This window comes from Coniophora puteana (assembly GCF_000271625.1).
Source record: "Coniophora puteana RWD-64-598 SS2 unplaced genomic scaffold CONPUscaffold_6, whole genome shotgun sequence".
Classification (NCBI taxonomy): Eukaryota; Fungi; Basidiomycota; class Agaricomycetes; order Boletales; family Coniophoraceae; genus Coniophora; species Coniophora puteana.
Genome location: NW_006913058.1, coordinates 1,964,974 through 1,992,278, shown reverse-complemented (window position 1 = coordinate 1,992,278; position 27,305 = coordinate 1,964,974). Strand labels below are relative to the sequence as shown.

General features: G+C 52.1%; 7 protein-coding genes across 7 annotated transcripts; 6 read left to right on the top strand and 1 right to left on the bottom strand.

The window, feature by feature from the left end:
* Positions 1-330: 330 nt before the first annotated feature.
* Positions 331-2,697, top strand: CONPUDRAFT_56590 (alpha beta-hydrolase; the record flags this gene model as incomplete). The annotated part of the gene is made up of 13 exons (XM_007770092.1): positions 331-482; positions 551-750; positions 821-885; positions 944-956; positions 1,011-1,038; positions 1,092-1,166; positions 1,228-1,235; positions 1,298-1,363; positions 1,418-1,487; positions 1,549-1,816; positions 1,876-2,033; positions 2,093-2,381; positions 2,455-2,697. 13 exons carry the CDS (start codon positions 331-333, stop codon positions 2,695-2,697), a joined length of 1,635 nt encoding a protein of 544 aa, XP_007768282.1.
* Positions 2,698-3,933: 1,236 nt separating this feature from the next.
* On the top strand, positions 3,934-6,348 carry CONPUDRAFT_154046 (alpha beta-hydrolase; the record flags this gene model as incomplete). Its single annotated transcript, XM_007770639.1, has 14 exons — positions 3,934-4,130; positions 4,197-4,396; positions 4,465-4,529; positions 4,600-4,612; positions 4,672-4,699; positions 4,754-4,828; positions 4,888-4,895; positions 4,949-5,014; positions 5,080-5,149; positions 5,208-5,479; positions 5,536-5,549; positions 5,596-5,693; positions 5,754-6,042; positions 6,154-6,348. The coding sequence occupies 14 exons, from the start codon at positions 3,934-3,936 to the stop codon at positions 6,346-6,348; spliced, it is 1,590 nt and encodes a 529-aa protein (XP_007768829.1).
* An 874-nt stretch (positions 6,349-7,222) lies between these two features.
* CONPUDRAFT_55736 (glycoside hydrolase family 2 protein) lies at positions 7,223-10,729 on the top strand (the record flags this gene model as incomplete). The annotated part of the gene is made up of 13 exons (XM_007770027.1): positions 7,223-7,417; positions 7,508-7,606; positions 7,664-7,888; positions 7,950-8,414; positions 8,468-8,618; positions 8,675-8,833; positions 8,898-9,080; positions 9,139-9,358; positions 9,422-9,610; positions 9,671-9,764; positions 9,822-9,893; positions 9,947-10,054; positions 10,109-10,729. 13 exons carry the CDS (start codon positions 7,223-7,225, stop codon positions 10,727-10,729), a joined length of 2,781 nt encoding a protein of 926 aa, XP_007768217.1.
* Positions 10,730-11,387: 658 nt separating this feature from the next.
* Positions 11,388-13,843, top strand: CONPUDRAFT_124628 (carotenoid ester lipase precursor; the record flags this gene model as incomplete). Its single annotated transcript, XM_007770638.1, has 14 exons — positions 11,388-11,563; positions 11,623-11,813; positions 11,872-11,936; positions 11,993-12,005; positions 12,067-12,094; positions 12,149-12,223; positions 12,287-12,294; positions 12,347-12,412; positions 12,463-12,532; positions 12,591-12,858; positions 12,912-13,069; positions 13,124-13,374; positions 13,423-13,460; positions 13,524-13,843. 14 exons carry the CDS (start codon positions 11,388-11,390, stop codon positions 13,767-13,769), a joined length of 1,653 nt encoding a protein of 550 aa, XP_007768828.1. The 3' UTR covers positions 13,770-13,843.
* A 66-nt stretch (positions 13,844-13,909) lies between these two features.
* Positions 13,910-14,625, bottom strand: CONPUDRAFT_165627 (uncharacterized protein; the record flags this gene model as incomplete). The annotated part of the gene is made up of 3 exons (XM_007770637.1): positions 13,910-14,010; positions 14,066-14,090; positions 14,143-14,625. 3 exons carry the CDS (start codon positions 14,623-14,625, stop codon positions 13,910-13,912), a joined length of 609 nt encoding a protein of 202 aa, XP_007768827.1.
* Positions 14,626-18,640: 4,015 nt separating this feature from the next.
* CONPUDRAFT_56312 (acid phosphatase) lies at positions 18,641-20,134 on the top strand (the record flags this gene model as incomplete). The annotated part of the gene is made up of 4 exons (XM_007770068.1): positions 18,641-18,826; positions 18,898-19,067; positions 19,125-19,249; positions 19,311-20,134. 4 exons carry the CDS (start codon positions 18,641-18,643, stop codon positions 20,132-20,134), a joined length of 1,305 nt encoding a protein of 434 aa, XP_007768258.1.
* Positions 20,135-21,829: 1,695 nt separating this feature from the next.
* CONPUDRAFT_124620 (sugar transporter) lies at positions 21,830-24,286 on the top strand. The gene is made up of 12 exons (XM_007770636.1): positions 21,830-21,852; positions 21,927-22,091; positions 22,168-22,470; positions 22,525-22,544; positions 22,598-22,705; positions 22,761-22,846; positions 22,906-22,918; positions 22,965-23,186; positions 23,246-23,623; positions 23,675-23,791; positions 23,849-23,989; positions 24,050-24,286. Exons 3-12 carry the CDS (start codon positions 22,288-22,290, stop codon positions 24,228-24,230), a joined length of 1,449 nt encoding a protein of 482 aa, XP_007768826.1. The 5' UTR covers positions 21,830-21,852; positions 21,927-22,091; positions 22,168-22,287; the 3' UTR covers positions 24,231-24,286.
* Positions 24,287-27,305: the final 3,019 nt, after the last annotated feature.

Here is a 27,305-nt window from a genome sequence, read left to right as displayed (position 1 = left end):
GCACCTTTGGAGCCAATGGCCGCTCAAGTTGCTAAAAACTGCCTCGTCTCCGGAAAGAAGGTCCGTATTGAAGCTCAAGAAGCACGACAGTGTGACTCAGGAAATTTGACTGGTTCCTTGCCGCATCAAAATAGGACATACTGTATGGCATGGAAGGTATGACATAGCGCACGGGTCTTGTTGCCTGGAGCGCTTTTAAGTCGCGCGCGTACGTGCACTCTGGATCAAAGCAGCCAGTTTCTCGTTGGCACTCTAGCCCTCTCTCTTGAGCGCCTTCTGCCAGTGCTCATGCTCGAACGCACAATGTTCCTCCTTGCGCTCGGCGCCTTGATGCTCGTGCTCGAGGCCTCTCTGGCTGCTGCAACGCCTACCCCCGTCGTGAAACGGGCAAGCCCGACGGTCCAGCTCGACGACGCGACTGTCACAGGCGTTGCGGGCCTAACCACAAACTCGTGGCTCGGAATCCCGTTCGCCCAACCTCCGTACGCCCCACCTCGCGTTACCTGCGCAGTCTGTTTTGGCTTGCTAATTATATTGATGTGGAGTACAGCGTCGGCTCTCTGCGCTTCCAGCTCCCGCAGTCCCTCACAAGTTACAATGCGAGCTTCTCAGCAACGGCGTACGGTCCCGCATGCCCGCAACAGGCCATTTCGATCCCTCTCCCGTCTGTATTGCCAGCAGACGCTGTAACGGCAATTGACAACCTTACGAACTGGCTGTATGGGGTCGTTACGCCGAGCTCTGAAGACTGTAAGTCCGCCTTCTAGGGTCGCTGTTGGACCCACGTTATAAATTGGGTACTTACTGGCCACTCTGAAAGGCCTGACCATCAATGTCGTGGCACCAGCCGATGCGACACCGGACTCGAACCTTCCTGTCATTGCGGTACGTCAAGTATCCGCGGTGTGGCATAAAATTATCATTTACGTTGCTGTTTCCTCAGTGGATATTTGGAGGTACGTTCTAGGCTTTGCGTCAGGTCTCACATCCGGTGTTCTGATGGACTTCAGGTGGCTTCGAACTTGGCAGCCCTAGCACGTAAGACCATCTTGTCTTCGTTGCCTGCGCATAGCTGAGTATAGCCGGACCAGATACCCCGGATCGGTGATCGTGGACAAGGCAATTGAATTGGACGTGCCTGCAATCTACGTCAGCATGAACTATCGGTGAGAACAGAAGCTATCCCTGACCTATTTCAATCTATTGGCTAACTGAGCCTCCAATCAGCGTCACGGGTGGGTGTCCTTGATCGCAAGCCAATGGGCGTGTAGCTAATGTGGTACTTTCTCACCGTTAGCATTTGGCTTCCTGGCAAGTAAAGAGGTTCAGGATGCGGGTGTCGGAAATCTCGGATTGCAGGATCGTGCGTATACTTTGGCCCCTATCGTTGAGATGGAACACTGAATAGGTTTTGCAGAGCGCCTGGCACTGAAATGGATCCAGCAATACATCAGCAACTTCGGCGGGGACCCGACCAAGGTAACAATGTGCGTACCCTATGTATTGTCGCAACGCAACAGACCGCGGTTTATGGAATTGTCTGAGCAGCTGGGGCGAATCCGCAGGCGCCATCTCCGTTGCTCTGCAGATGCTCACGAACGGCGGGAACACCGAGGGCCTCTTCCGCGCCGGATTCATGCAGTCCGGCTCGCCGATCCCCGTTGGTGACATCACGCTCGGTCAGCAGTATTACGACTTCTTGGTGGACCAGACGGGGTGTGCCAGCTCGGACGATACACTCGAATGCTTGAGAGGTGTGGAGTACGAGACATTGATGGATGCTATCAATCAAACGCCAAACATCTTCAGCTATCAGGTGAGCTATTGGATGCTTTGGGACAGTAAATGAGTTGAACTGACATGGTATTTGCGAAGTCGCTAATTTTGGCGTGGCTCCCACGAGTGGATGGGGTGTTCCTCACTGACGACCCGCAGCAGCTTGTGCTGCAAGGGTCTGTTGCAGATGTGCCATTCATCACTGGCGACTGCGACGACGAGGGTACGCTGTTTTCTCTCTCCGGCTTGAACATTACGTGAGTATCTGGCGCTCTCCGCATCAGCTAATATGCATCATATACTCACCCTGAAACAGCGACGACTCTGATCTATACACATGGCTCAAGACATACTGGTTGCCCAATGCCACCGAGTCACAAATTGACGCGGGCATGGCGCTCTACTCAACTGACCCAGCTGACGGTTCCCCGTTCAACACCTCGGACCTGTACGCGCTCACCCCGGAATTCAAGCGCATCGCCGCATTCCAGGGCGACTCAGTTTTCCAGGGCCCACGCCGGTTCTTCTTGGAACACCAGTCGAGCAAACAGTCTACGTGGTCGTTCCTGAGTAAGCGGTTTAAATGGGTTCCTGTACTCGGATCTGTGAGTCATCGCAATTGTCATTCGGCAAGTGCTAGGATTGGATGGCTCACCAATAGCTGCCCGGGTGCGACAGTTCCACGGCTCGGACATCCTCAACGTCTACCTCGGCGGTGACATGGCAGACTACCTCGTCCGCTTCGCGGCGAATCTTGATCCGAACGGCGACACAGGCATCGAGTGGCCGCAATATACGACCGACTCGCCAAACATGCTCACGTTCCTCGATGGGCTCATACCGCTGGAGATCACGCAGGACACCTATCGTGCTGCAGCGATGGAGGGCATCACGAATTTGACGTTGGAGTATCCGATTTGAAACGGGAGTTTGCGTCAGACATATGTTGACGGGATCTGCATTGGATATATTGTTTGGGTTATTTAAATGGTCATATGTATTTGTTGTCACCGAGATCCGGAGCACTGAGGTTTGACTTTCGTTTATGCGTACATTGCTGAAGAGAAGGGCGTGCGATGAGCAGGGTAGTAGATTTAGTGGTAATCTTCTACAGGGGAGCTAGGTTTGGGCCCGTCTGCACCCACGATGCACCTGTAAGGGCGTGTAAGAAGGAGGCAGGAGTAGACAGACTGCGAGTCAACTTATGCACTCTGCATGAGTTTCTTGACTGGTACTTGATTCACGACGCTTAGTGGTGATGCTTGTAGGGAAGATGATGGACAAATCCCATCACGAGCTACACCTAGATGGTCAACAATTCACTGACTCGTCAAAAAGTAAGTAGTACTGTTGTTGTACCTGTTTTCGAGTCGAGTACGCAAAAATGAAAGCGTTGTGACAGTATCATGCACAGTAAGATTAAATTATGAGATGCTCAATGGCCAAGACTCGGAATGCCTGAATAGTGCTTGTTTTGTTGCTTCTCCCGGTACTCATCCTCAAGACCGCGGCCTCTCACACTGCACGATATCGCCATACGCATCTTAAGAGATGTCACCATAATATTCCTCATTCTATTGAAATCATCAGCTACCATAAGCATCACGTTAGGAACATGATAACAGTTGGCTTAAACTAAATCGAGTAGCCTAGAACCCAGATCTGATAAACGAAATCTGGACAAAGTAGGTGTAAATTACTGATTTCCAACGGAAGTATCAGTTGAGGGTAATGGTGGTTCAGTGCTTGGCTCGTTTTGTCAAATAACGCCTCACAAGCTCGCCTGTGAACTTCACGTAAAGTGTGGATGTGGCGCTCATATTGACGTGTGTACGACCCGACTTCCGCGATGGCTACAGGGCGCGGATCAGAAACATTGCTGCCGAATAAGAACAAATATAATGGCGGGTAGCCCCCACCGTAAGCTCCAAATCGGCTCATATAACACGTTCTGCATGTAGACGGTGTACATTGATTCCCTGTGTCTGCGCTTGCGCGCACGTTTGGACAGACTTAAGCCAAAGACGGGAATGGACTGTACGTCATTAGGCGCACTAGCACTAGGATTTATAATTCGACTACGTACGTGCATTCTGCACCCAATCTGCGAGCAACAGATTTATCCTTTTTCACTTGTTCTCTTCCTTGCTAGGACCGATGCTCAGACGTGCTACTTTTCTTCGCCTTGCTCTCGGTGCATTGGTACTGGTTCTGGAAGTAATTCCTGCTACGGCAAAGCCTACTCCTGTTGCGAAGCGGGCAGACCCGACAGTCCAGCTCGACGAAGCGACCGTGACAGGCGTCGCGGGAATTCTAACAAACTCGTGGCTCGGAATACCATTCGCTCAGCCTCCGTACGTGCATATTTCTTTTCACTTCCGTAGTCACCTCCAGTCGCTGACAAGGCGGCCCCTCAACAGTGTGGGTTCACTGCGCTTCCAGCTCCCACAGCCCCTCCCGAGTTACATCACGAGCTTCTCCGCGACAACATACGGCCCGGCGTGCCCGCAGCAAGACATCTCGATTCCTCTTCCGTCTGTGTTACCGGCGGAGGCGGTCGCGGCGATCAACAACGTTACTACCTTGATATACGACGTGGTCACGGCGAGCTCGGAGGACTGTGAGTTCACTTTCTAGCGTGGACATTGGCTCACCTCGCGTGATGGGCGTTGACGGATGGGTACGAAGGCTTGACCATCAACGTCGTCGCTCCCGCTGATGCAACGCCAGAATCGAAATTACCTGTCATTGCGGTACGTCGCACATCCATAGCTCCGCTAAATGTTGGTTGCTAATCATTTGTATGCGTTGGTCCTTGTTCAGTGGATATTTGGAGGTATGCTCCAGGCAACCGCTGCTTTTTTCTCGCCTTTCGTAGTCTCAATGGTCTCGCAGGAAGCTTTGAGGGTGGCAGCTCTAGCATGTAAGTCCATCGGTTTGCTTCTGTGGCGCTCGTAGCTGAGGTGTGCTGGATTAGATACCCCGGATCGGTGATTGTGGACAAGTCGACTGAGCTCGGTGTTCCTGCTGTATACGTCAGCATGAACTATCGGTGAGAAGATATCCATTATTCATGCTTGAATTGGTTTTGACACATGCGCCTCTCACCAGCGTATCGGGTGGGTGTATTCAGAAGTCAGCCAGTGAACATGCTGATTTAGTGCATTGTCAGCATTCGGTTTCCTCGCCAGCCAGGAAGTGAAAGACGCAGGCGCCGGGAATTTGGGTTTGCATGATCGTGCGTATACTTCACCCACCTGCTGGGTCCCCCAGATTTCCCAGAGAGGCTGAGTTGATGTGTAGAGAGATTGGCGCTGAAATGGATACAGAAGTACATCAGCAGCTTCGGCGGCGACCCGAGAAAGGTGACCATGTGCGCACCTTTGTCCTTCATACTACGCTGTTACCCAATAACCGCTGAACACTGGCAGCTGGGGCCATTCCGCCGGGGCCATCTCCGTCGCCCTTCACATGCTCACAAACGGCGGGGACACTGAGGGTCTGTTCCGTGCCGCATTCATGCAGTCTGGTTCGCCAATCCCTGTTGGCGACATCACGCATGGACAGCCATACTACGACTTCTTGGTTGACCAGACAGGATGCACCGGCTCAAACAACACCCTTGAATGTCTCAGGGACGTCGAATACGAGGCTTTGATTAACGCGATAAATGAAACTCCAAATATCTTGAGCTATCAGGCAAGTCAGCGATGAATGCATATTCAAAGAAGGGATGGATTGACCTTGGCTTTTGCCTAGTCGCTGATCTTGGCGTGGCTGCCACGGGTGGACGGAGTGTTCCTCGCTGACGACCCACAGCGGCTTGTTCTGCAAGGATCCGTCGCAGACGTACCGTTTATCACTGGTGACTGCTACGACGAAGGCACACTATTCTCCCTCTCCACTTTGAACATTACGTGAGCGATCTTTGCATCTGACTTCTGCAAGGCATGTCATGACGCTACCACCGACTGTAGCACAGATTCTGATCTTTATACTTGGCCCAAAACGTACTGGGTGCCCAACGGTACACAGTCTGAGATCGAGGCAGGCATGGCCTTGTACCCATCCGACCCGGCGGACGGCTCGCCGTTCAATACATCCGACTTGTATGCACTCACGCCCGAGTTCAAGCGCATCGCCGCGGTGCAGGGTGACATCGTCTTCCAAGCGCCGCGTCGCCTGTTTCTGGAGAGTCAGTCCGGAAAGCAGCCGACGTGGGCATATTTGAGCAGAAGGTACAAGTGGGTACCTGTACTTGGATCTGTGAGTTGTCGTCGTTGTCTCCCTCCTGAGCGCGAGGACTGGAGGCTGACCAAGGCACAACAGTTTCACGCTTCGGACCTCCTCGGTATCTACGGGGGCGATGATATGTAGGACTATCTCGTCCGGTTTGCGGCGAACCTCGACCCGAGCGGCGACACGGGCATCGAATGGCCGCGTTACACGACTGAGTCGCCCAAGTTGCTCACTTTTCTCGACGGGCTTGCCCCGCTGGAGATCACCCAAGACACGTATCGCGCTGCGGCGATGAAGGGCATTACGGATCTAACGCTGGAGTATCCTATTTAAACGGAGGGTGCATATCGTCAGACAGCGAGCATAGTGAAATCGAATGGATGTCATTGGGGCCGATAAGTTTGATGATAACATGAAGAAAAGCTCGAATAAAGGCAGGGAAATTAAATGATGTCTGACTTTCATCGATGCATGCACTGCTGAAGAGAAGCAAGTGCACACTAAAAGAGAGATGTTGGAGGCGACATTTATCTCCCCAGGGAATGAGGCTCATCGGGGATGGGAGGTACCTCGACAAGCCAATTTATCTGGGATTGAATGCGAAGAGTTTGCCAGTAGTGGCGGCATTGCAAGCGACAGCAACGATGGATGGATGGGCAAATGAATAATAAACAACGACAACGAACCAGGAGTGCTCCGCGAGAGGCTCTTTCAAGTTTTTGCATTTCCTGATGATGAAGGGGAGTATGAACATATACACATCCGGTGAGCAGATCGCGGATGGGCCAAAGCCCGATGAACCGTTGCCGTGTGAGCGACTATATTGAACGTGAACCATCCGTGGGCACTGAGCCTAGGCGATCGGTTCAGATATGCTGCAAATAGGTGGAAAAGTGGAGAGCGCAAGGCTGGCGGCAACCAGCTGAAAAGATGGGTGGGCGATCATGGTGATGGTCGGAGGAAAAGCCGACGCGGAAAATGCCGACCTTGTGCTCTCCGTCGCGTGCAGCGTTGAGCACAGGCGCACAGGTCTCGGCACAACCTCCGCACCACCGCTGTCATCTGGCTTGCTTTCGACGTCATCTACATTCACGGGACAAGTCACAGGGCAATCCGGTCTTCTCTTAGATGAAAACTCTCACAACGCACAGTTCATTAATGTCGGACACAACCGCGATGGCACTCACCCGCCCTCTCACCGACGACCATGGCCGTCGTAAGCCAAAGCTTGGACACTGGATGGAGCTGGAAGCAGCGCAGCGAGGACACGAATGAACCAATGCTCGATGAGCTTACCTCGAGCGAGTGGACAACAGCCCACGCGTTTCCCTCGGAGGTCCATGTTGAGCTTCTCAAGGCTGGGAAGATACCCGATCCGTATGTGGGGTTCAACGAGCACAGGGTGCAATGTGAGTCTATCCTTCCGTGCCTTGTCTACTCCTCTTCTGCTTCCTTGTCTTAATCTGCGCATGGCATAGGGATTGGTGACAAGGAATGGCTCTACCGCACAACGTTTGAGTACGAGGCTACAGCACTCTCCAACTCTCTGATCGAGTTCGAAGGGCTCGATACGTTCTGCGACGTCTACCTGGTACGTACCTCCTCTCCATCACTTGCCCAAGCCATTTCGACTATATGCGCGCCCCAGAACTCCCAACTCATCCTGTCAGCCGACAACCAATTCCGCACTTGGCAAGCGCCCGTTGAGCCCGTCGTTGGACAAAATGTCCTTTTCTTGTACTTCAAGTCGGCAAAGCACATCGCGAAGGATCTAGAGGCTCAATATGGCATTGTCCGCGCCGGGTCTGTCAATCTCGGCGATCCAAGCAGAGTGTACGTCCGGAAGGCGCAGTACGATTGGCGGTGGGACTGGGTGAGTATTATTTGCATCGCTTCATCGGTTCCTCTCAGAAGCTAATACTTATCGGCTACAGGGGCCGGAGCTGATGACATGCGGTCCGTACCGCCCCATCACGCTCATCTCGTACACCACTCGTATCAAGAATGTCTATGCTCGCGCATATACCCAGCTTGTCGCTTCACCGAATGCCTCCGAGCCGACGCAATTTGTATATCCTGCGTCACTCATTGTCGACATCTCCCTTCAGGGCCTGGCGAATTCCTCCAAAGCGCCTCGCGCGCGGGTCACGCTCAAGGACGCAGTACAAGGTGGGGTTATTAGGCAAGACGTCGTGTCGCTCACGAAGCGCGAGAGCATGCGGCCCAGGTCCGACGGCGAGAATGACGAGGACGCATTCGTGTTTGTTGAAGCCCTCACATGGTCATTTGATACATCCTCGTCAGATATGGGGGTAGGGAAGGTCGAGCTGTGGTGGCCTGTGGGGTATGGCAAGCAGAATCTGTACGATGTTCAGGTGGAGCTGCTTGATGGGGCGGATGTAAGACCTTTTCGATTCCACCCCAGAGGACATAAGTAACGCAACTTCAATAGGCAACGTCCACCACCATCTTCGACACAAACACTCAGCGCGTTGGCTTTCGTAGCGTCAAGCTTGTCCAAGAGTCCATCGAGGAGCCCGACATACACGGCAAGGGCACGACGTTCTTATTTGAGGTGAACGGGGTGCGCATGTTCTTAGGAGGTACGATCGCCTAGAAACAAGCATTCTTACTCAATCATACTCACTACATGCACGAGCAGGATCAAACTGGATCCCAGGCGACAACTTCCTCACCATGTTAACTCCCGGTCGATACCGCGACTGGCTGACCTTAGCGCGCGATGGCGGGCAGAATGTTATCCGGCTCTGGGGTGGCGGGGTATACGAGCCCGATGTATTCTATGACGTGTGTGATGGTGCGTATATGCGCCTTGTTTCCTAGCCACACCCTTCCGAGGCTGAAATCCGGCGCCTCTGCAGAACTAGGGCTGCTGGTGTGGCAAGATTTTCAGTTCGCATGTGGCGTCTATCCCGCACACAATGAGTTCGTGAGCAGCGTCCGTGCTGAGGCGATCGACAATATCGTCCGCCTGAGGCACCACCCGTGTATTGCGCTACTGTGCGGGAACAACGAGGATTATCAGCAGGTGTTGCAGTGGGGTGGTATGTCCATCATTCGCATGATGTTCTCGCTGCCCCTCGTTGATGCATTTTATTGCAGACGTCCCGGACCTCCCCGCGCGCAAGATCTACGAACACCTGCTCCCATCGCTTGTCTCGTCCCTTACGTCTCCGGAGATCCCATACCACCGTGGATCGCCATGCGGCGGAGAAGGCTGGGACACAGCGGATCCGACGGTGGGCGACGTACATCAGTGGAACATTTGGGCCGGGGAGAAGCCGTGGCATGATTACGATCGGATGGGCGGGCGATTTGTCAGGTGCGTTTTCCTTGCTTTGTCGCCCATTGATGCGCTCGGCTGATGTGATATGATCGGATAAAGTGAGTTCGGCGTCCCATCCTTCCCATGCATGCGCACGATCGAATACTGGCTTGACTCGGCGGACGTTCCAAAGAGCCAACGCTACGCGCAGAGCAAGGCGATGGCGCAGCACTGCAAGGCTGGGTCGTATGAGCGAAGGTTTGCGGTGTTGATGAATGAGCTGCTGAGGCTTACGGGGGACCTTGAGACGTGCGTTTCTCACTTCCCGGTGGCATGAATGAAGAGAGCTGATTGAGGCACTACGTGTAGGCATGTATACAACACGCAGTTGCTGCAATCCGAGGCGATGGGGTTTGCATATAGGGAGTGGAGGAGGGCGTGGCGCGGACCCGGAAAGCAATACGTGAGCTCAATCATGTTCTTATTAGTCCAAGACTTTCTGCTTAACTCACCGTTACAGACTGCAGGTGCCATCGTATGGCAGTTGAATGACAGTTGGCCTGTCATGTCGTGGGCTATAGTTGACTATTTCGTACGAAAAAGGTCTCTGCCAGAATAGTTCTTCTGACAACATCAACCTGTTAGCTGCGTCCCAAGCCGGCGTACTATACTATTTCCAGAGAGCTCAAGCCCATCGTGATCGGCATATCCCGTACTGTAACGAAGAACAGGCAGTGCGACAGGCCTCGGCAGGTGAATAATCCCGCACCTACCTTTTGGGCTTCATCATTAACTTCATTTTTATAGTTCTACGAGTTCGGCGCGTTCCAGAGCACAGGCGCGACACTGGACATCTGGGGCGCAAACAGCACCCTCTCATCGCGCACTCTGAGTCTCGAAATCCGCTATTTCGACCTAGAGTCTGATTGGACGCACAGCGAGTCTATGCGGAACATCGCTCTTGCGCCGAACCAGTCTACCGAATTCCTTACGTCCGTACCCTGCCATGGCCCGCCCGCTTCTTCGAAGACGGCATCGCAGTTGCCAAATCCAGAGGCGACTACAACCTACTCCGTCGTCGTCACAGCCATTCTCCGAGATCCCGACATCGGCAAATTTGTTGCGCGTGCCGTGGACTGGCCGCAACCGTACAAGTTCCTTGACCCTCCCGAGCCCGGGCTGAGTCTACGTGTGGAGGATGACGGCGAGACTGTGCATGCCACTGTGGTCCGGCCCGTTAAGGGGCTGGTACTCGGCGTGGATGATCCTGAGAGGGGTGATGATGGGGTGAAATGGAGCGATAATATGCTGGACGTGGTGCCTGGGGATGAACAGGTCGTTGTTGCTAGTGGTCTTGGTGGAAGGGGTATCAGGGCTGCGTGGTTGGGCAAGGAAAGGGCGGAGGTATGTGAGGTGAGGAGAGTGTGAAGCACAGAATTGTATTTCTGTGAGTCTGTCGGTGGTCTCACAGCCCTCGTGTATTCATCGCTAAAGTTTCAGATATATTATGTCCACTACTCGATTTCCGACATGTATGGTCTTGCAATCTTATGTTGCTATCCCTTGCGCATCATCACCGGTACATCATCTCGCTGTTCCTAAAAATACGCTGATGAGGCTCTGCATCAAATCCGCTCGCGAAAGCGAAAGTCCAGGCAAGATCCCAATTGGCTTATCTTCGGGCCCAAATCCACGATTTCCCCGAGATATGAGCATCCACGCGGCCCAAGCGGTTAATCGCATACCCACCCGTGTTCCGGTCAGACGATCAGTCCCAACTTGACCTCACTCCCGCCGCATAGCCCAGCATTCAACGAAGGCGATCATCAGATCAGTGTGTCTACTCACGAATATACTCACGAGTATGCTGCTTTGTGGTGCTACCAAGCCACCGGCATCCATGTGGGTTCCTGACACGTCCTGTCGATACCCGCTGAGTCAGTGTATACGCACGACGAAAAGCCCGCTGCTCGGACGTTGACAAAGTCACGGCCATGACGTATTCCTGCAAGGTTTTTGCTTTTAAGTCGCAGAGATTATTCTTTCCATCACGGCATCGCCTCCGAGCTTCAGCGTCACCAAAAAGATGCTCGCACAATGCACTCTCTTTGTGCTTCTGCTTCAGGTAACCTCGTCTTGGGCTGTCCCAACGCGAGCCGCGAAACGAGCTGGTCCTACGGTTCGGCTCGACGATGCAACAGTCACCGGAGTCGCAAACGGGACCGTCAACAAGTTTCTCGGTATTCCTTATGTTCAGCCTCCGTACGCAGCGTTTCATCTGTCACTACCTTGTTTCAGTGACTAACCAAACGATTTGCTAGTATCGGGTCTCTTCGGCTTCGACAGCCCCATCCTATCACAAGTTACAACCAGAGCTTCTCAGCTACCACTTACGGGCCGATCTGTCCTCAGCAACTTCAAAAACTGGTCTTGCCGGACGACGTGCCTGCAATAGTAAGCGAAGAGATGGGAAGCATTGGCGCTCCGGTCGATTTGCCGATATCGGAAGATTGTGAGTAGGTTTTGCTCATATTTCCCATGTGAGGTTGGTCGAATTGTCCGGTATGCAGGTTTAACAGTGAACATCATCGCACCTGCCGACGCAACGCCTGATTCGAAGTTACCTGTGGTCCTGGTGCGTTTCACACTATTTCCCCCGTTTCGCTATTTTTACGCCGGTGACCGTAATAGTGGATATTCGGAGGTACGCCTGATGACTGTAACACACGAGTAAGGAACTAAAGAAGCCTCCCTCCTATGTCAAGGTGGCTTTGAGATCGGGTACCCCAGCTCGTACGCGATGCATTTTTGTCTTCTGATTTTGACTCAGCCACGTTTCCTGTGAAGCACCGATGGCTCTATTCTCGTGAATCAGAGCGTTTCCCTTGGTACTCCAGTGGTGTACGTAAGCTTGAACTATAGGTAAGCGAGAAACAATCCTTGAACTAATCGGCAATATCGAGGCTGACCCATACCTTCAACTAGGCTAAACAGTGATTATCCTCCATTACCTCACAGCGGCGTTTGATCTTGACATCGGCGTAGTATTCGGCTTTTTGGCCAGTGAGGAAGTCCAGGATGCTGGCATTGGCAACCTCGGTCTGCAAGATCGTAAGCGTAACGAAGGCTTCACTATATCCTTTAACCCACGGAATGCATAGAACGCCAAGCAATGAGATGGTTCCAGCAGTACATCACCCAGTTTGGGGGCGACCCATCCAAGGTCACGATGTAAGCATGAGCATCAACTTTGTGTATAGTCCCCTGGTGTCTTACGTGGTAAACGCAGCTGGGGCGAGAGCGCGGGTGCTATCTCAGTAGGCGCACAGTTGGTCGCCAACAAAGGGAACAATGAAGGTCTGTTCCGTGCAGCTATCATGGACTCCGGTGCTCCGCTGTGGCTCGGCAACATCACCCATGGGCAGCCTTACTACGATCATATCGTTGACGAGACGGGATGCTCGAACTCGTCAGACACGCTCGACTGCCTTCGAAATGCACCCTTCGAAGCGCTCATGAGTGCGACCAATAGCACGCCAAATATGTTTTCATACCAGGTAGGCTCAGGTGTGCATCTGGTTTTGATATCGTAACTGAGGGACGTTCGAAGGCATTGGCTACAGCTTGGATCCCTCGCGTAGATGGCGTGTTCCTGACTGACAATCCTCAGCAGCTCGTCAAGCAAGGATCTATAGCCGACGTGCCTTTCATCAACGGTGTTAACGACGACGAGGGGACCCTATTCTCATTCACGACTCTTAATGTAACGTGAGCTAGCCGCGTAGCCTTGCTTATCGAGACTAGAAACTGACGGTACCACAGGACCGATGACGAGCTGCTCACGTACATACAAACGTACTACGCTCCGAACGCGACCTCCGATGAGATCGAACATGTCTTATCATCCTACTCAAGCGATCCAGTCTACGGTTCTCCCTTCAACACCTCTAACCAAAACGCTCTGACCCCTCAATTCAAACGTATCGCGGCGGTCTTGGGCGACATGACATTCCAAGGACCGCACCGCTTCTTGTTGCAGGAGAGGTCTGCAATGCAGCCGACCTGGGCATACCGTACGTGTTGCACATATCGATTCCTGTTTATCCCTCACTACAGTCCAGTTTACAAACGCGGAAAGTCGACTCCTTACCTTGGATCGGTAGGCTCCTTCCCCTCATTCTCATTAGATACGGCCCACTAACGAGCCTTTTCCTTCTTCTAGGACCATGGCTCGGAGCTTACCAACGCTTACGGAGGTGGAGATCTAGCGGCCTACTTCATTCGCTTCGTCGCAAATCTTGACCCCAACGGGAACAACGTCGACGTCGAATGGCCCAAGTACACGACGGATTCCCCCAGCTTGCTCACTTTACTCGACGGAGATATCCCTCTTAACATTACGCAAGACGACTATCGCGTCGAGGCCATCCAGGCCATGAATGCTTTGATGCTTAAGTACCCTTTCTGAGCGATGATTGAGCAGCATATATACGACAAAAGTAGCTATTTGTACTCTAGTACACTTGGGCGGGCGAATGCAATGACGACAGCAGAGTGGTCGGCACAAAATGGGGGCTCGTTGCCCGGCCCTTTGCACTCAGGTCCCAACTACTCCTCTTCTCCGCTATCCACACTCGTATGTTTCTCGTCCGAAGACCGCTCGTCCGACGCGTACTGGTTCGCAACCCACCTACCCTCTCTCATGTCGTCTATACCACGCAGCACTTCAGGATAGAAAGGCTCCCCCCCCAAGTCCCCCAATACAAGTCGAGCTCGTCCAAGGAAGGCGCTATCCTGTATAATAAGCTCACAAGCTCGTCAAAGCCCTCGAATCCTGGCACCTCATCGACGTCGTGCTCCTCGTACGCTATGCAGAGCCGCTTCACCTGCTTGAACGTCGGGTACATGTCAGGAAGATCATCGAAGTCGGAGTCAAACATCGTTGTGGGGACAGACACTTCGAATGCATTTGGAAGGTGCTGCAAAATACCAGCGAGAGACGATACAGAAATACCGTCGCTGGTATCGAAGGGGTAGATACGTAGTTTCTCCAGCTGGGGCCAATTTGGAACAAGTGCGATCAGCTGCTGCCCGGATACTTCAACCCGATCTTCCATCTCCAGTTCAATCCAGAGAGTCTTAAGAGCATGAAACGAGGCCAAAGCTGAGAGAGCTTGGAAGTGAAGATTGGAAGGCGGTTGAGTGCGATCCTTGTGATCGACGGAATGAGAAAGGACGATACTTGCGAGAGTGTCCGAGCAGAGCCGCCGAAGAGATGCGGCAAATACTAGCAGATATGCAGAATCTACATAGAGCCATGTCATATCGGGAAGCATAGCACGCTGGTCGTGTACTTCAGTCGTTGAGCCACCCAAGAGACACCCTAACGCTTGTACGACGGTATTGCTAGCGTCGGTCTATAGAGTTAGAATGGAAATTTTTCTGAAAGGAGGGATTCGGATGGACGTCAACCATCGCGAGTCCTTGGAAACCCAGACCGTGAGCGAGTTTAAAGAAGGTATGTTGGCAAGGTGAATAAGCATGTCTTCGTCTACAGGTCCACAATCTACGCTTCGAAGGTGTTTCCAGTTGCATACATTCTCCGACATAGAGAGAAGGGCATCTGGACTATCGGAATACGCAATGCGAACATCTTGCATCAGGGGGCACGTCATGGCGAGGTTTGGGGCGTAAGACAGGAATTCTTCTGGAGAGACCCAAATAGAAAGGAAGCGAAGCTCAGGACCGAGTAACAGGAAACACATCATACGACACTCATGTTTGAGCGTGAGAGATCGGGTCATAGACCGAAGTCTCGAAAACGGCCGCTGGAAGGGGCACCGGCAGAGACAATCGCATAGGTCACGGGAGAGACCAGGCGGGCGACGCTGAGACCAGAGTGTGGAATCTCGGATGACCACCACGCGAGCAGCAAAAGAGCGGAAAACACCCCAGTCATTAAGCGACATACGACGAGTAAGAACCATAGAAAAGATCATTTTTGATGAAAACGATTCATGCGAGAAGCAAGACGAAGACTTACTAGATTCCGCTCCGCACCATTCCTGCTATTTTCTGGCGTCTCCTCCACAGCTGCTACGTTTGCAAGTGAAGCCTTGAGGAATGTGACAAGGCAATCAATTTCGGCATAGAGGGCGTCTAGAGCAGGTTCTTTGAGCGACTTGCTGACTCGAGCAAGGCTAGAAAGAGTAAATTTATCCTCAACCGAGTGGGCAATGAGAGACTGAAGCTCCACCACTCTGAGGCAGGGATGCATGGGGGCTTTCTGGCTGGGCCTGCGCGGTGATGGAGGGTAGGAGGAAATTTGAGGTGCAGTCTAGACTGGAGGTCCCCGAGATAAGGGCGTCACAAGCATTCCAGGGCATAATGCTGGAGCCGACAATTCGGGGCGTCTTCTTTCTTGCTATGTCTTCTATTCATGGAAGGCAACAATCTGCATGCCATGAGTTGTTATTGAGCATTCCAATTTGCTTGCTCTTCTACACTGTTGTAGCTTCTTTCCTACCTCGACTAGGACAGTAACTTCCGCTATACGCTACGTTCTCCGACTTCTCAGCTGGTATCCTCGGCTTCTTGATTCTTCCCCCTTCTATGTCTCGCGATGGAACCGAAGCTTTGCTTGATCGGGTTCAGCTCCTGCCTCCTGCCGACCTGATCGCTGCCATATCTTTGATTCTCCTTCCTAACAGTACCCTGATGCAACCTGGCGGCTCGTACCTATTGTCGGCCGATAGTATCCGATGAAGTGCAAAAAGAAGACAACAAAGTAATTCCCACGTGTCGTTTGATGACAGCTTAGAGTCGCAGGCCTTACTTACGCTTAACCAAGTGGGCCCTATACCAGTTCTATGCTTGGTTAAGGTCATTGACCCCTTAGCACATTACTCGGTGCCGTCACCATTAACCTACATCGGATATGTTTGAATGCCTTCCAAGTGTAAGCTCACTCTCCACCTGGACCCAGCCGGGCGAATTAGCGGGAGCTATCTTATCTGTCATACACATGATTCTGAACGGCGGAGATAAATGAATTATTCCGCATAGTATTCGTTGAGTTTGGCGCGGCCCTGCAGTAAATACTACTACATGACGGCCCATCTACGACATCATGCCAATGAGAGCGGTGGCGAGAACTCTTGCACGCTCGATTGTCCTTGCCAATCATCGTACGATATACATTTACCTTGAAGGCAGCAACCAGCAAGCCTTTAGCACCTCAGCTCCAAAAAATGTCAGCAGAGCTAATTCCTCGGTTTAGCCAAGGAACTAATTATGAGGACCTATAAAGTAAAGGAAAAACTACTGCACGAGCGGGTCCCGACGGTACCTTCCCTTTGTATGTCATCGAAGAACTAACTGACTTTGAGGTAATAGGAAGGCGTATAACCTCAAAATTACTACTTCACAATGACCCTCATCATGGGAATCCTCCAATGGCTCGGTACCGATGACCGCTGTCCTGGATCGTCAAAGCACCCTCTCTAGCTCTTGTGACCAATCGAACCAGAGAAGTTGACAAGTCTCATGATCATCGCGTTGCCAAAATTAGATGCGCGATTTGATGGAGGAACTTCCATCCCTTGTCACTCGTTGGCAGTGATGCACAGGGGAAATCCGGGCCTCCAGCGGTTCCCCGTCGTGGTACTGAGGCATTTTGTGGATGATGTCGCAAACTAGAACAAATCGCCCTTTCAGAACGTATAAAAAGGGCTCAAGCTGAACAACAATCCCCACCAAACAAAGACCTCAATTCGACAACTCATCCTTATCCTCACTACTCACAATGCACTCTGTGAGTACTACTCCTGCCATATTCCGCACCGAAGATACTAACTTCCCTCTCCACTTGTCAGGCCACTCAGACCCCCGTCAACAACGCAGGCGCTTGCGGCGTCTCGACTTGCAGCTGCGGTAACACGTCAGTACATTCGGTATATCTTATTTTCCTGAATCGGCTGACCCCTTCGCAGTTGCCAATGCTCTGCGGGCACCTGCAAGTGCTAAGGGCCTATTATTCTGCTGCGCGATCAACGACGTAGTTTGGAAAGAAGTGGAAGTATGGATGTGTTAGTAACTGTGTTTGATGTACGAAGCAAATATCGATGTGCCTTGTTGTTGTGTTGTATTCGCCGGAGTGATGAACGTCATTATGCGCATTTAACGTTCTCAGTGAAACCTTTGCGGATAAATAAGGCGCTCGACTGACCAAAACTTGAATCTCTGAGAAAGCGTGACCCACGCAAGTGACTGCACCATACTCTCGCCATTTCTTCTCGCTAAGTTGAACTCAGTAAGAGGACGCCACCTACCTTACATACAGATTTAGACGTCCCAATGTCCTTGTTATCGTCTCATTTGTCCGTAACAGAGAGCTGATAGTCGTCTGAGCTTGTTGTAGGATGCGTCGGCAAAAATTCGTATGAACCTCTCCCAAGAACTACGGAGCAATGGCATGAATGAGCTCCCGCGTCCAGAAGCGTGCACCCATAGTCAAATAGTCAAGTTAACTGCGGTAAACTCATGCGCACGAGTATGGAAGCAGGGCTGTGTTTTGGTGCTTAGGCTTGCGTTTGGGTATCCTCAATCCTTTGACCTATGACCAGTAGTGAAAAAGTCTGATTGTGGTGAGCGGACTTTGATCTCGTAGAGCCGAACCAGATATAGCGAAAGTGGCCATCCCTGCTACCGTCCTGAGGATGCAGGTCGTCATGTCAGCTTGGACAGCTTGTGAACAACAGCAGATGTATCCGGAAGAAGTTTTTGAGGCAAGGTCTGGAAGCTAAGCTCATGAGCTTGGGATGTTCTCAGTAGGGTGTTAGCAGAGCCAGGCTCCCTTGAAGATGTGCAGCTCGCGAGGTTGGTGCGTGATGGTGAGCTGGCGTTGCCCAAGTGCATGGAGCCGAAGACCCGGCGTCCCGGCTAACGCCGGAACCCTAACCCAGGAGCGCTTTCCTACATGGACGGAGCCCGTCTGTCATGTCACCTTCGTTACAAACGACACTTTGCACCGTCCCCAATCTCCGAGTGCAACACATTTCAGTGTGTCAACTCTAAGAAGTATGTAATCTTGCGCTGATGTTGGGATAAGCTGGTAACACCGTGCTGAAACAACAGGAATCAGAAGCAACCATGGCCAAGAGCAAGTTCTGTAAAGCCGCGCGAGGAAGACATCCATCTGAATTAATCCAGGTGCGGGCATAGGTTCTTCCGGTTGCAAGGATTTACAATACATAAAGCCAGAAACCTTTCCCAGCCATGAACCTCTCGGCTTTGCTTTGCTTCATGGGCCTACTTCCCTCTTGCTCCATGAAAACCACGATGCAGTGCCGTTTTCTGGGGGTGCTTGCGCTCACAGGTCTTGCTACGGCTGACGTAGTCCCCACCGCTCCTAACATCGATGTCCCTTTCTCGATCACACAATATTGGGGAGCATACTCGCCATACTACAATGCCGGAAACTACACTGCGCCGCCGGAGGGATGCACCGTTACTCAGGTCAATCTCGTGCGTCGCCCGTTCCCGCTGTTGTTTGCGTCCGGCGAGAGCGCTAAACCACATACCTACACTGAAACCAGCTCGAGCGACATGGTGCCCGGTATCCGACCAGTGGTGCTGGCCCGCTGATCCAGGCGAGCGCAGAGAAGCTAAAGGGTGCGCAGAGCTTCAATGGGTCGCAGTACGGCTTCCTTTCCAACTGGACGTACCAGCTAGGGACAGACGTCCTCATACCTTTTGGAGCGGCTCAGTATGTTTCGCTGTGTCAACGGTCTCATAGCCTTCCCTGATATGACAGTGATACTAGGTCATTTGACGCGGGCCAGGTTCACTATACGCGCTACGCATCGTTGGTGAATTCGACTACGCTCCCTTTTGTGCGCGCGTCTAGCTCGGAGCGAGTTGTGGAAACAGCCCTGAACTGGAGTGCTGGTGAGTAGCCCGTTTTCGCCTCTCAAGTCAGCCTTTGAACACGCCGTACTCTTGCGCTAAGGCTTCGCCTTCGCCAGCGACAAAGCCCTTCCTTCTCCACCTCCGTTATCCGTCACTCTCGACGAGTCACGGAATGACACCCTTGACAATCATATGTGCCCCACCGCTCCGACGTCCCAGAATCAAACTGCCGCCTGGACAAACGTGTTCGCCCCTCCAATCGCAGACCGTATCAACAACGCCGCGCATGGGGCCCATCTGAACAGCACCGACATTGTCAACCTCCTGCAGCTCTGCCCGTTCGAAACTGTCGCGTTCGAGAAGCCGAGCAATTTCTGCAGCATCTTCACGCAAGACGACTTCAAGGGCCTCGAGTACTACATCGACCTCGATGACTTCTACTCGACCGGATACGGCAACCCGCTCGGGCCTGTCCAAGGTGTTGGGTGGGTGAACGAGTTGATCGCCCGTCTAACGGTCCAGCCAGTGCAAGACGAGACGCAGACGAACAGCACTCTCGACGGCTCGCCCAAGACGTTCCCGCTCAATCGTACATTCTATGCGGATTTCACGCACGACAAGACGATGATCGCCATCTTCTCGGCGCTCGGACTCTTCCCTCAGACTGAAAACCTGAGCACGAGCCATCCCGACGCGGAGAGAACGTGGTTCGCTTCTAGGCTGGTCCCGTTCTCTGCGCCTATGATTGTAGAGAAGATGGATTGCGATGGGACGCCTAGTATCCGCATTTTAGTGAATGACTTGGTGCAACCGCTAACGTTTTGCGGAGCCAGGGATGGCATGTGCACCGTGGATAACTTCGTTGAGAGTCAGGCTTATGCTCGCACAAACGGAAACGGGGCTTGGGCGCGGTGTTTGGGTTGAGAAATCAACATGATCGATACACATATGACCAGGTGGGCGGCATGATGTTGACGACGCACCAAGTGAAATCCGTAAATAGATATTTCGAGTGAGAAACGGGGGTGTATTCGATGGCGGTAGATTGATCACGAGAACACGTAGTACCAGCCCGTTGGGCTGACACTGATGCTGTAAAAGACAGTGCATCTCAAAATTCTCACCAGTCAGCTGCCTTTGCACGGTGCTGACGCCATCCCATAGATAGATAGCTCAATGATGACCCGTACCACGTAAGCCCTGATAGCCAGAAACGACAACGCTTCCTCACACAGCACGCATACAGCATTTGTTCCAAAAGGATGTGAGCGGAGGCTCAGCCCAAAGCTCGGACTATAAAGGAGCGCAAGGGAAAGGTGTGGGAAATTTGCGGCTTTTACCGTTCCCACCATGCCCCACTCAATCTCCTTTACTGTTGGTCGCCAGCTGAAGGTCGCGGCATCTTCCATGAAAGCTGCCGAAGACGACCATGGCTGGCGTCGCGAGCGCATGCCTCATGAGGTCGTCACCGAGTTTGAGAGACGATTGACTCGGTACGTTCCCCCGTTCTTGCTTAAACGACCTTTCGGAGTTGCTGATCTGATTCATGTATCAGATGCCGAGAGACACAACACACGCTGGAACAGCGGTTCCAAGCATTGACCACCTTCCAGTCGTTCTGTCTCAGGAATTGTAAGGAGGTAACAATTCACATCAATGAGTGTCACGCCCTACGAACGTTTATCTCGGTAAGCCACCGATCTTAAAGTGTAGTACACCTGTTATAGAAAGCCAATATTCAGCCACACTGGGCACGCCATGACGAGCTTATGCACGAGCGCGTGGGATCTCATATCGTTGGGCTCCAAAACAGGGTAGGGAATGCCCAGGAACAAGGAAAGGAGCAAGCCGGATCGATTAGCATTAATACTCTGAATGCGATCGGCTCCATGATTACCGTTCAGTTAGGCCCAGAGGCTAGTGAGTTCGTCGTTGGTTATGTTGTCGTTGGTTATGCATCATATAACTTACGTATAATTACGAGTTCAGCAACTCAAAACAGCAACCTCAGAGAGCCATCTTCCAGGCTTTCGTAAATACTAGCGAGGTCTTGAATGAAGAGCTGTAGAATTTCGGTTGTTTTTCTATATGATGGGTGCATGTACAGTACAATGTTTCCAACCTATGGTCATTTCAAAATCAGAGAAGTATCCATATGATCCCTGATGCCGGGATTGGCTCTAGAAAGTCGCTCAAGCTGTCGTCCCAGTGCTTGGTGCTCTCACCACATCACTTAGCTATATAGTCCCTTGGTTCCTTGTTGGAGAATCAGTTACCTGGTGAGCATGCGAGAGCAGAGACTTCGGGTTCATTATGAGTTGAATATTCTGCGGGTACTCTGAGTCTTAGCCACTCGATCGCGAACTGACTTGGGATGGAAGTGGATGGAAGAACAGACAACAGACAAATGTCGGACATCCCGCGATTGAGTCCGACCACCGTGAGAAGTATGGCTGGGCCACCTGTTCCGAGTCTTCCGACCATCCGAATACCGAGACCTCTCTTGCGCTCTTGCGCTTGCCTCGTGAACTGCGCGTACGTGAGCATACTATTACACAATTCACACCAGCGGCAATCACTGCAAAGTCAACTTACTTTATGCTCAGCAGCTCCCTACCAGAATCTCATCACGGTGCATAGTGGTACGTCCGCACTATGTCCATGCCTAAAGTGCATACTTTGCGGCACCGATAGCACCAGGACTGATACGACCTAGCTCTCTTTCTCCAAACATTGCAGCCACACGATAGTGCTACCAACGCAGCTGGAATATCTATCCAACTCCGGTTCATGCATGTCGTGGCGAATACCGGTACTTGGACCATACTCAGACGATATTGGAAGACGACACTGCAGAATTTTCCCATTCAATGTTCGTGAGGTCGGTCCCGTCTATCACATGGCCTGCGGCCATCAGCGGAGCCGACCTAATTTTGGAGACGCTTCTTTGTTTAAAGTGGAAATGAATGCACCTCCTGACGTTCATCTTGGAGCGGTATCGGTATACAGGGTCAACAAGGGCATAATGTCGAGCGGTTGCCCGTTTCCCTATCTCCGTCATCGCACAACTTACCAGTATGATGACCGAGAAGCAGCCTATCGAACCCAGCAAACCTTTGAGCGAAGAGATAGAGGTCGCAGGAGTTAGCCGCGATGCTGGGTTTGGGGGGCCTGAGGGGCGACGCAAGCTCGAGAGGAGGCTCCTTTGGAAGATCGACTTGCGCATGTCAATACTGGGTATCATCTATATCCTGAACTATGCACGTCATATCTTGGATCTTCCACATGCGACCTTGCTGATCTTGCAACACTAGATTGACAGGAACAATGCAAGGTCAGTCGCCACGTCCCTCATATGCCACTTCGCTGACGAACGGCCCCTCTCAGCGCAGCACGCCTGCGTGGCTTCCAATCAGACTTGAATCTCACGGACTCACAGTACGCCTCCATCATATCCATCGCGTACGTCGGATACATCATCATGCAAATACCAGCGTAAGTCTCTTCACGGTGCCATAGATGATTGCTGGGATAACGATGCTTCTCTCAGAAACATGTTAATTGACAAGAGCGGCGCTCCTGCTATGATCATAGCAGGATCGATGGTTGTCTGGGGTGCGATGTCCATCCTTACAGGTACGAGTAATGCCGCAATGTGCGATGCTCCGATGAGACTAAACGTTCTTTGCGACCAGGTATCTGTCATGAGTACGTTATCGTGTCATCTTCATTGTCGGTTTCTAAAGATTTATAGCTTCGTCGGTGCCCTCATGACGAGGTTCTTTCTGGGTTTCGTCGAAGCAGCGTTCTTCCCTGGGTCACTGCTTCTTTTATCCATGTGGTACAAACGCGAAGAGCTGGGTCTACGCATCGCCGTTCTGTTCTGCGGGAATATTCTAAGCAATGCGTTTGGATCGTTGTTCGCGGCGGGAATACTGGACACTATGGAGGGTAAGCTTGGTCAAGCTGCGTGGAGGTAAGCACCGTCGCGTCAGTCGAGCGCTTGTTGGTTTTGATGCATTGCGTCCACTTTAGGTGGCTATTCTTTATCGAAGGAAGCCTCACCATCTTCTTCGCCTGTCTCGCGCTGTTCATCCTCCCCAACTTCCCACACAACACTAGGGGCCTAACAGACGCCGAGCGCACACTCGCTGTCTTGCGCATGCAAGAGGAGGACGCATCTATCGGGGAGACATCTCAGGGAAACGCCGGTACGAGTGGTCTCCGGCTCGCGCTCACGGACTGGAAGACGTGGTGGTACGCGATGGCGATGACGGCGCGGATCATGGCATTAAGCTTTAATTTGTTTTTACCTACGCTGGCGGCAACGATGGGCTACGGTCGGACGGTCACTCTCCTCATGTGCGCTCCCCCTTATATTTTTGCGACTTTGTTCTCTTTCGCGTACTGCAGGTGAGGCCTTCCTCAAGTATTCAAGAGCTGCTGGCTGACGCGCGTTCGCAGAATCTCGGACAAACTCCAAATACGGTTCAATCTCATGGCTGTCTCTGAAGGAGCTGGCATACTTGGGTTCATCATTGCGATGAGCACGATGAACATTGGTGCACGATACTTTTCATTGTACGTGCACGCTCATTGAGCGTCTCGATGTCAACGCTAAACCGGCCGGATGTGCAGGTTTCTCATGGCCCAGTCATTTTCAGGCCTGATCATCTCGTACGCGTGGATGAACAGCTCGTTTTACTGGCCACCATCGCGGCGAGCGGCCGCCATTGCGTTCATCAACGCGTTCTCCCAACTGGGTGATATCGCAGGGTCGTGCGTGCCTCCCTGCCTCATTCGATCTTCTTCCTGTGCTGACCCCGTCTCCTCTCGAAGGTATATCTGGCCAACGAACTACGGCCCGTCGTACCGGTACTCATACGGCATATGCATCGCCGCTTCCGGCCTCAGCATCGCCATGAGCTGGGTCTTTAGACGGCATTTATCGAAGCTCAACAAGGCATTGGAGAGGGAGGCGACTGAGGGAAAGGGTGGTGCATATCGATTCCCATTGTAATATTCGCAGAAGTCAAAGTCCTGTACGTGTACTAGTCTAACAAATGTTCACGCTGCATGTACGATTTAATGCGATTGTGTGTTATTCACGGCAATATAGCAGGCTGGTCAGTGAGCGTTCGTTGCTCTGAGACAGAAGATCCAAGTTGAATCTAACTCGCACTTTGAAATGGTCAACCTCCTGCTCATAGGCTACGAAGCAACACGATACACCTTCATATATTCAATACACGACATATACACATTGATTCTCCTTGGTTGCGTCACTCAACAACGTAACTAGTGAGCGAAGCATGCTTGTGCGCGTAGGTAACAGCGCATTTAGCACTTGCAGGAGCCGGCCGCGCACTGGCAGCTAAGAGGACGTTAGCGGACTCGAATTAAAGGCATACGGTGAAGGTCCACTCACGAGTCACCGCAGTTGCAGCTGCTGACGCCGCAAGCACCGGCGTTGTTGACGGGGGTCTGAGTGGTCTATGGATAGGGCGCAAGCGTCAGTTGTCCGTGTTTCGAGGGTAAATAAGAGGTGAGTGCGTACAGATTGCATTGTGGGTTGTAGTGGTGGATGTGGTTGTACGACTGGAATTGTTGTGTCGATGCCTCTCTAGCGCAAAACCCGACCCTCTTTTATACGTTTGAGAGGCATATTTGCGCTCGTTTGCAGCGAGCGTTCAAGAAATGCCTCATCTCCACCGGGCGGAACCCCTGCAGCCCGGTGTGTTCCTGTGGATCCCCCTTGGACCAATAGCGAACGGACGTTGGGTATCCATCAAATCGCGCATCCCACTTTGGAAATCTGGGGTCGATGTGTTCTGAGGCAAATACGGGACCGCGCGTCCCACGCGGAGTGGTATGGCTTCTTGACCCAAGACCAGGGGTTCGGGCTGGGCTAGTGGCCAGACCGTCGGGGCCAGCCACGGAGAACCCCTGACGCAGAAGCGCGCACTAGGTGCAGAGATAACATATTGTAGTGGCCCAGCAGTTTGTGGCACTACAACAGTGATAAGATAGCTGAACCTAAGCTTGGGCCGACCTTGTTAGCGGTGCGCTCTATGTCCATCTGTCCAGTAATGCGAGGCCGATAGTAGAGTCCTGTTGGGGCCAAAATTATCCTTGATGTCATAGTGGCCTTCAAATGGTGCTCCAGAAGCTCGAGAAGGGGTGAGTTTACTTTGATGAATGAGTTATTCCAGGCAACAAAACGACTTTCACGCCTCATGACGAAGGCTCGAGAAGAAGATACTTTTGGCATAGGGGCTAGACGAGGGTGTTATATTAAGATGAGGTAGTACTTACGGATTCACGACCAGTGTTTTCTCCTTTCAGTGAGCTGCGCTGGATAAGCAGTGTGGTGGCGTCACGCGGAGGTCATATTGAGAGTGCCAAGAAAGCGGGCACTTTGAAGCCGCATGGAAAAAGACTCGGCATGTGCCACTCATGTGCCACACATTATTCAACACGTTTCGCAGCACAGGGACCGAGAACAGCTGGGTAGATCAGCTCGGATATAACACCTCAGCATAATACCAAACACACTTTTCATGCCCTCCATACGATAATCAGTCTGCCTTAGCACGAACGGGTCAAGATAAGAATGCGATCAACCGTGTTGACCCTAAGAGCGAAACAGAACAAAAGATCTACGCCTATAACCCGACTCGAACTTGCCAACATTGAGGATCCAGCCTGTGTCCGTGCAATCCTTCTTCGATGGGATGTAGGAAGCCTTTTAATCCGAAACTGTGTAGGGTTTGACGATACTTTGATCCACATGATCGAGGAGATTTTGGAGTTTTGCTCAAACCTCGCTTCGCTGGCGATTGAAGGTGCCTGTTCTTGGACTCCGCGCACCATGATGGAGATGTGCAAAGCGAGACGTGGATCGGAACGAATGCTGGAGATGGTAGAGATCTCGGTAGGCATAGGTCGGCCGAGTCAGGAAGAGTTGAGGTTAATCGAACGGAAAGTGTTGAAATTTTCATCGGGACGCGACATGGTAGTAAACGCTGTACGAAAATTCAGTGACCTATACGATGTAGGAGCTCTAAATCATCACGTACCCTAATGCGTTACGAACGCGTTGAATAGGATTTGGCAAGAACCTTGGGCTGATGATGGGATATTGTTTCTGTTGAGCGGCGATATAGACAAGAGACGGTGTCATCACCCTGCAAGCTGGTAAAGCATTCGCTAGAGGTCTGTAGCCTGAGGTTAGTCCACTCAGAAGTGCAAAGATCCATGATACAACATATACCATGGTCCTCTGAGTCCATGGTCACTAGCACTACCGGCATAAAACAACACAGATGGTCATGTTTCCCACGATCTATCTAAAGGGTGACGCGTGTGAGACCTTGAGCTCTTGAGGTTAAGTTTCGCCCTACTACCAGTCTTACTTGCGAAGTCAATCATCAATGGATTGTGATCGTCAAGCAGTGTATGTGTCTTGAGCTTTCCCCCTGCTCATGCAACGCCGAGAACCAAGTAACTAATCTCATGGGTCATCTACCTGCAGATGCGCCTCAATGTCGTCTCTCCCTAACGAGACCCTGCTTGCGATATTCCAGTCCGTGTACAACGGCACCCCACAGCAGCCCAAGTACCATGCTGATCCCAACGACCAAACCCTCTTTCCATACTCATGCGCCTGGGTTTGCCGCAGGTGGCTTGATGTCATGGCTATGGATGATAGCTTCTGGACATGGATCGCCATCCTCATCGATGCTCCGCATGTAACTCGCGAGGTAATGCAGCTCCTCTTCGACGCATCACGCAGACAGATGATACTTGTCCATCTCTACTACGTCGGAGCGCCTCTCATGAGCCCCGAATACGAATACGGCCGCGTTACGTCTGCCATGGAGTGCCTTCAACCTCATCTCCGTAGATGTGCCCAGTTGAAGCTCGACGGCCTTTACCGCTCTTCCACCATACTCGCTGGCAACTATCTCAACAACGCCACCATGCCAGAGATGGAAAAACTGTTGCTCACGTCATCAATTACGGACACAGACGCTTCATTTGATGTTGTTCTGCTCGACTGTCCCAAGCTAGACTCGGTGTTTCTGGACGCCCG

Excerpts from the sequence above, each read along its gene's own strand:
- CONPUDRAFT_124620 (XM_007770636.1), top strand. The coding sequence starts at position 22,288 with ATGATGACCGAGAAGCAGCCTATCGAACCCAGCAAACCTTTGAGCGAA. Across the intron at positions 22,545-22,597 it reads ATTGACAGGAACAATGCAAG|CGCAGCACGCCTGCGTGGCT; the intron begins GTCAGTCGCCAC and ends GGCCCCTCTCAG. Across the intron at positions 22,706-22,760 it reads ATCATCATGCAAATACCAGC|AAACATGTTAATTGACAAGA; the intron begins GTAAGTCTCTTC and ends TGCTTCTCTCAG.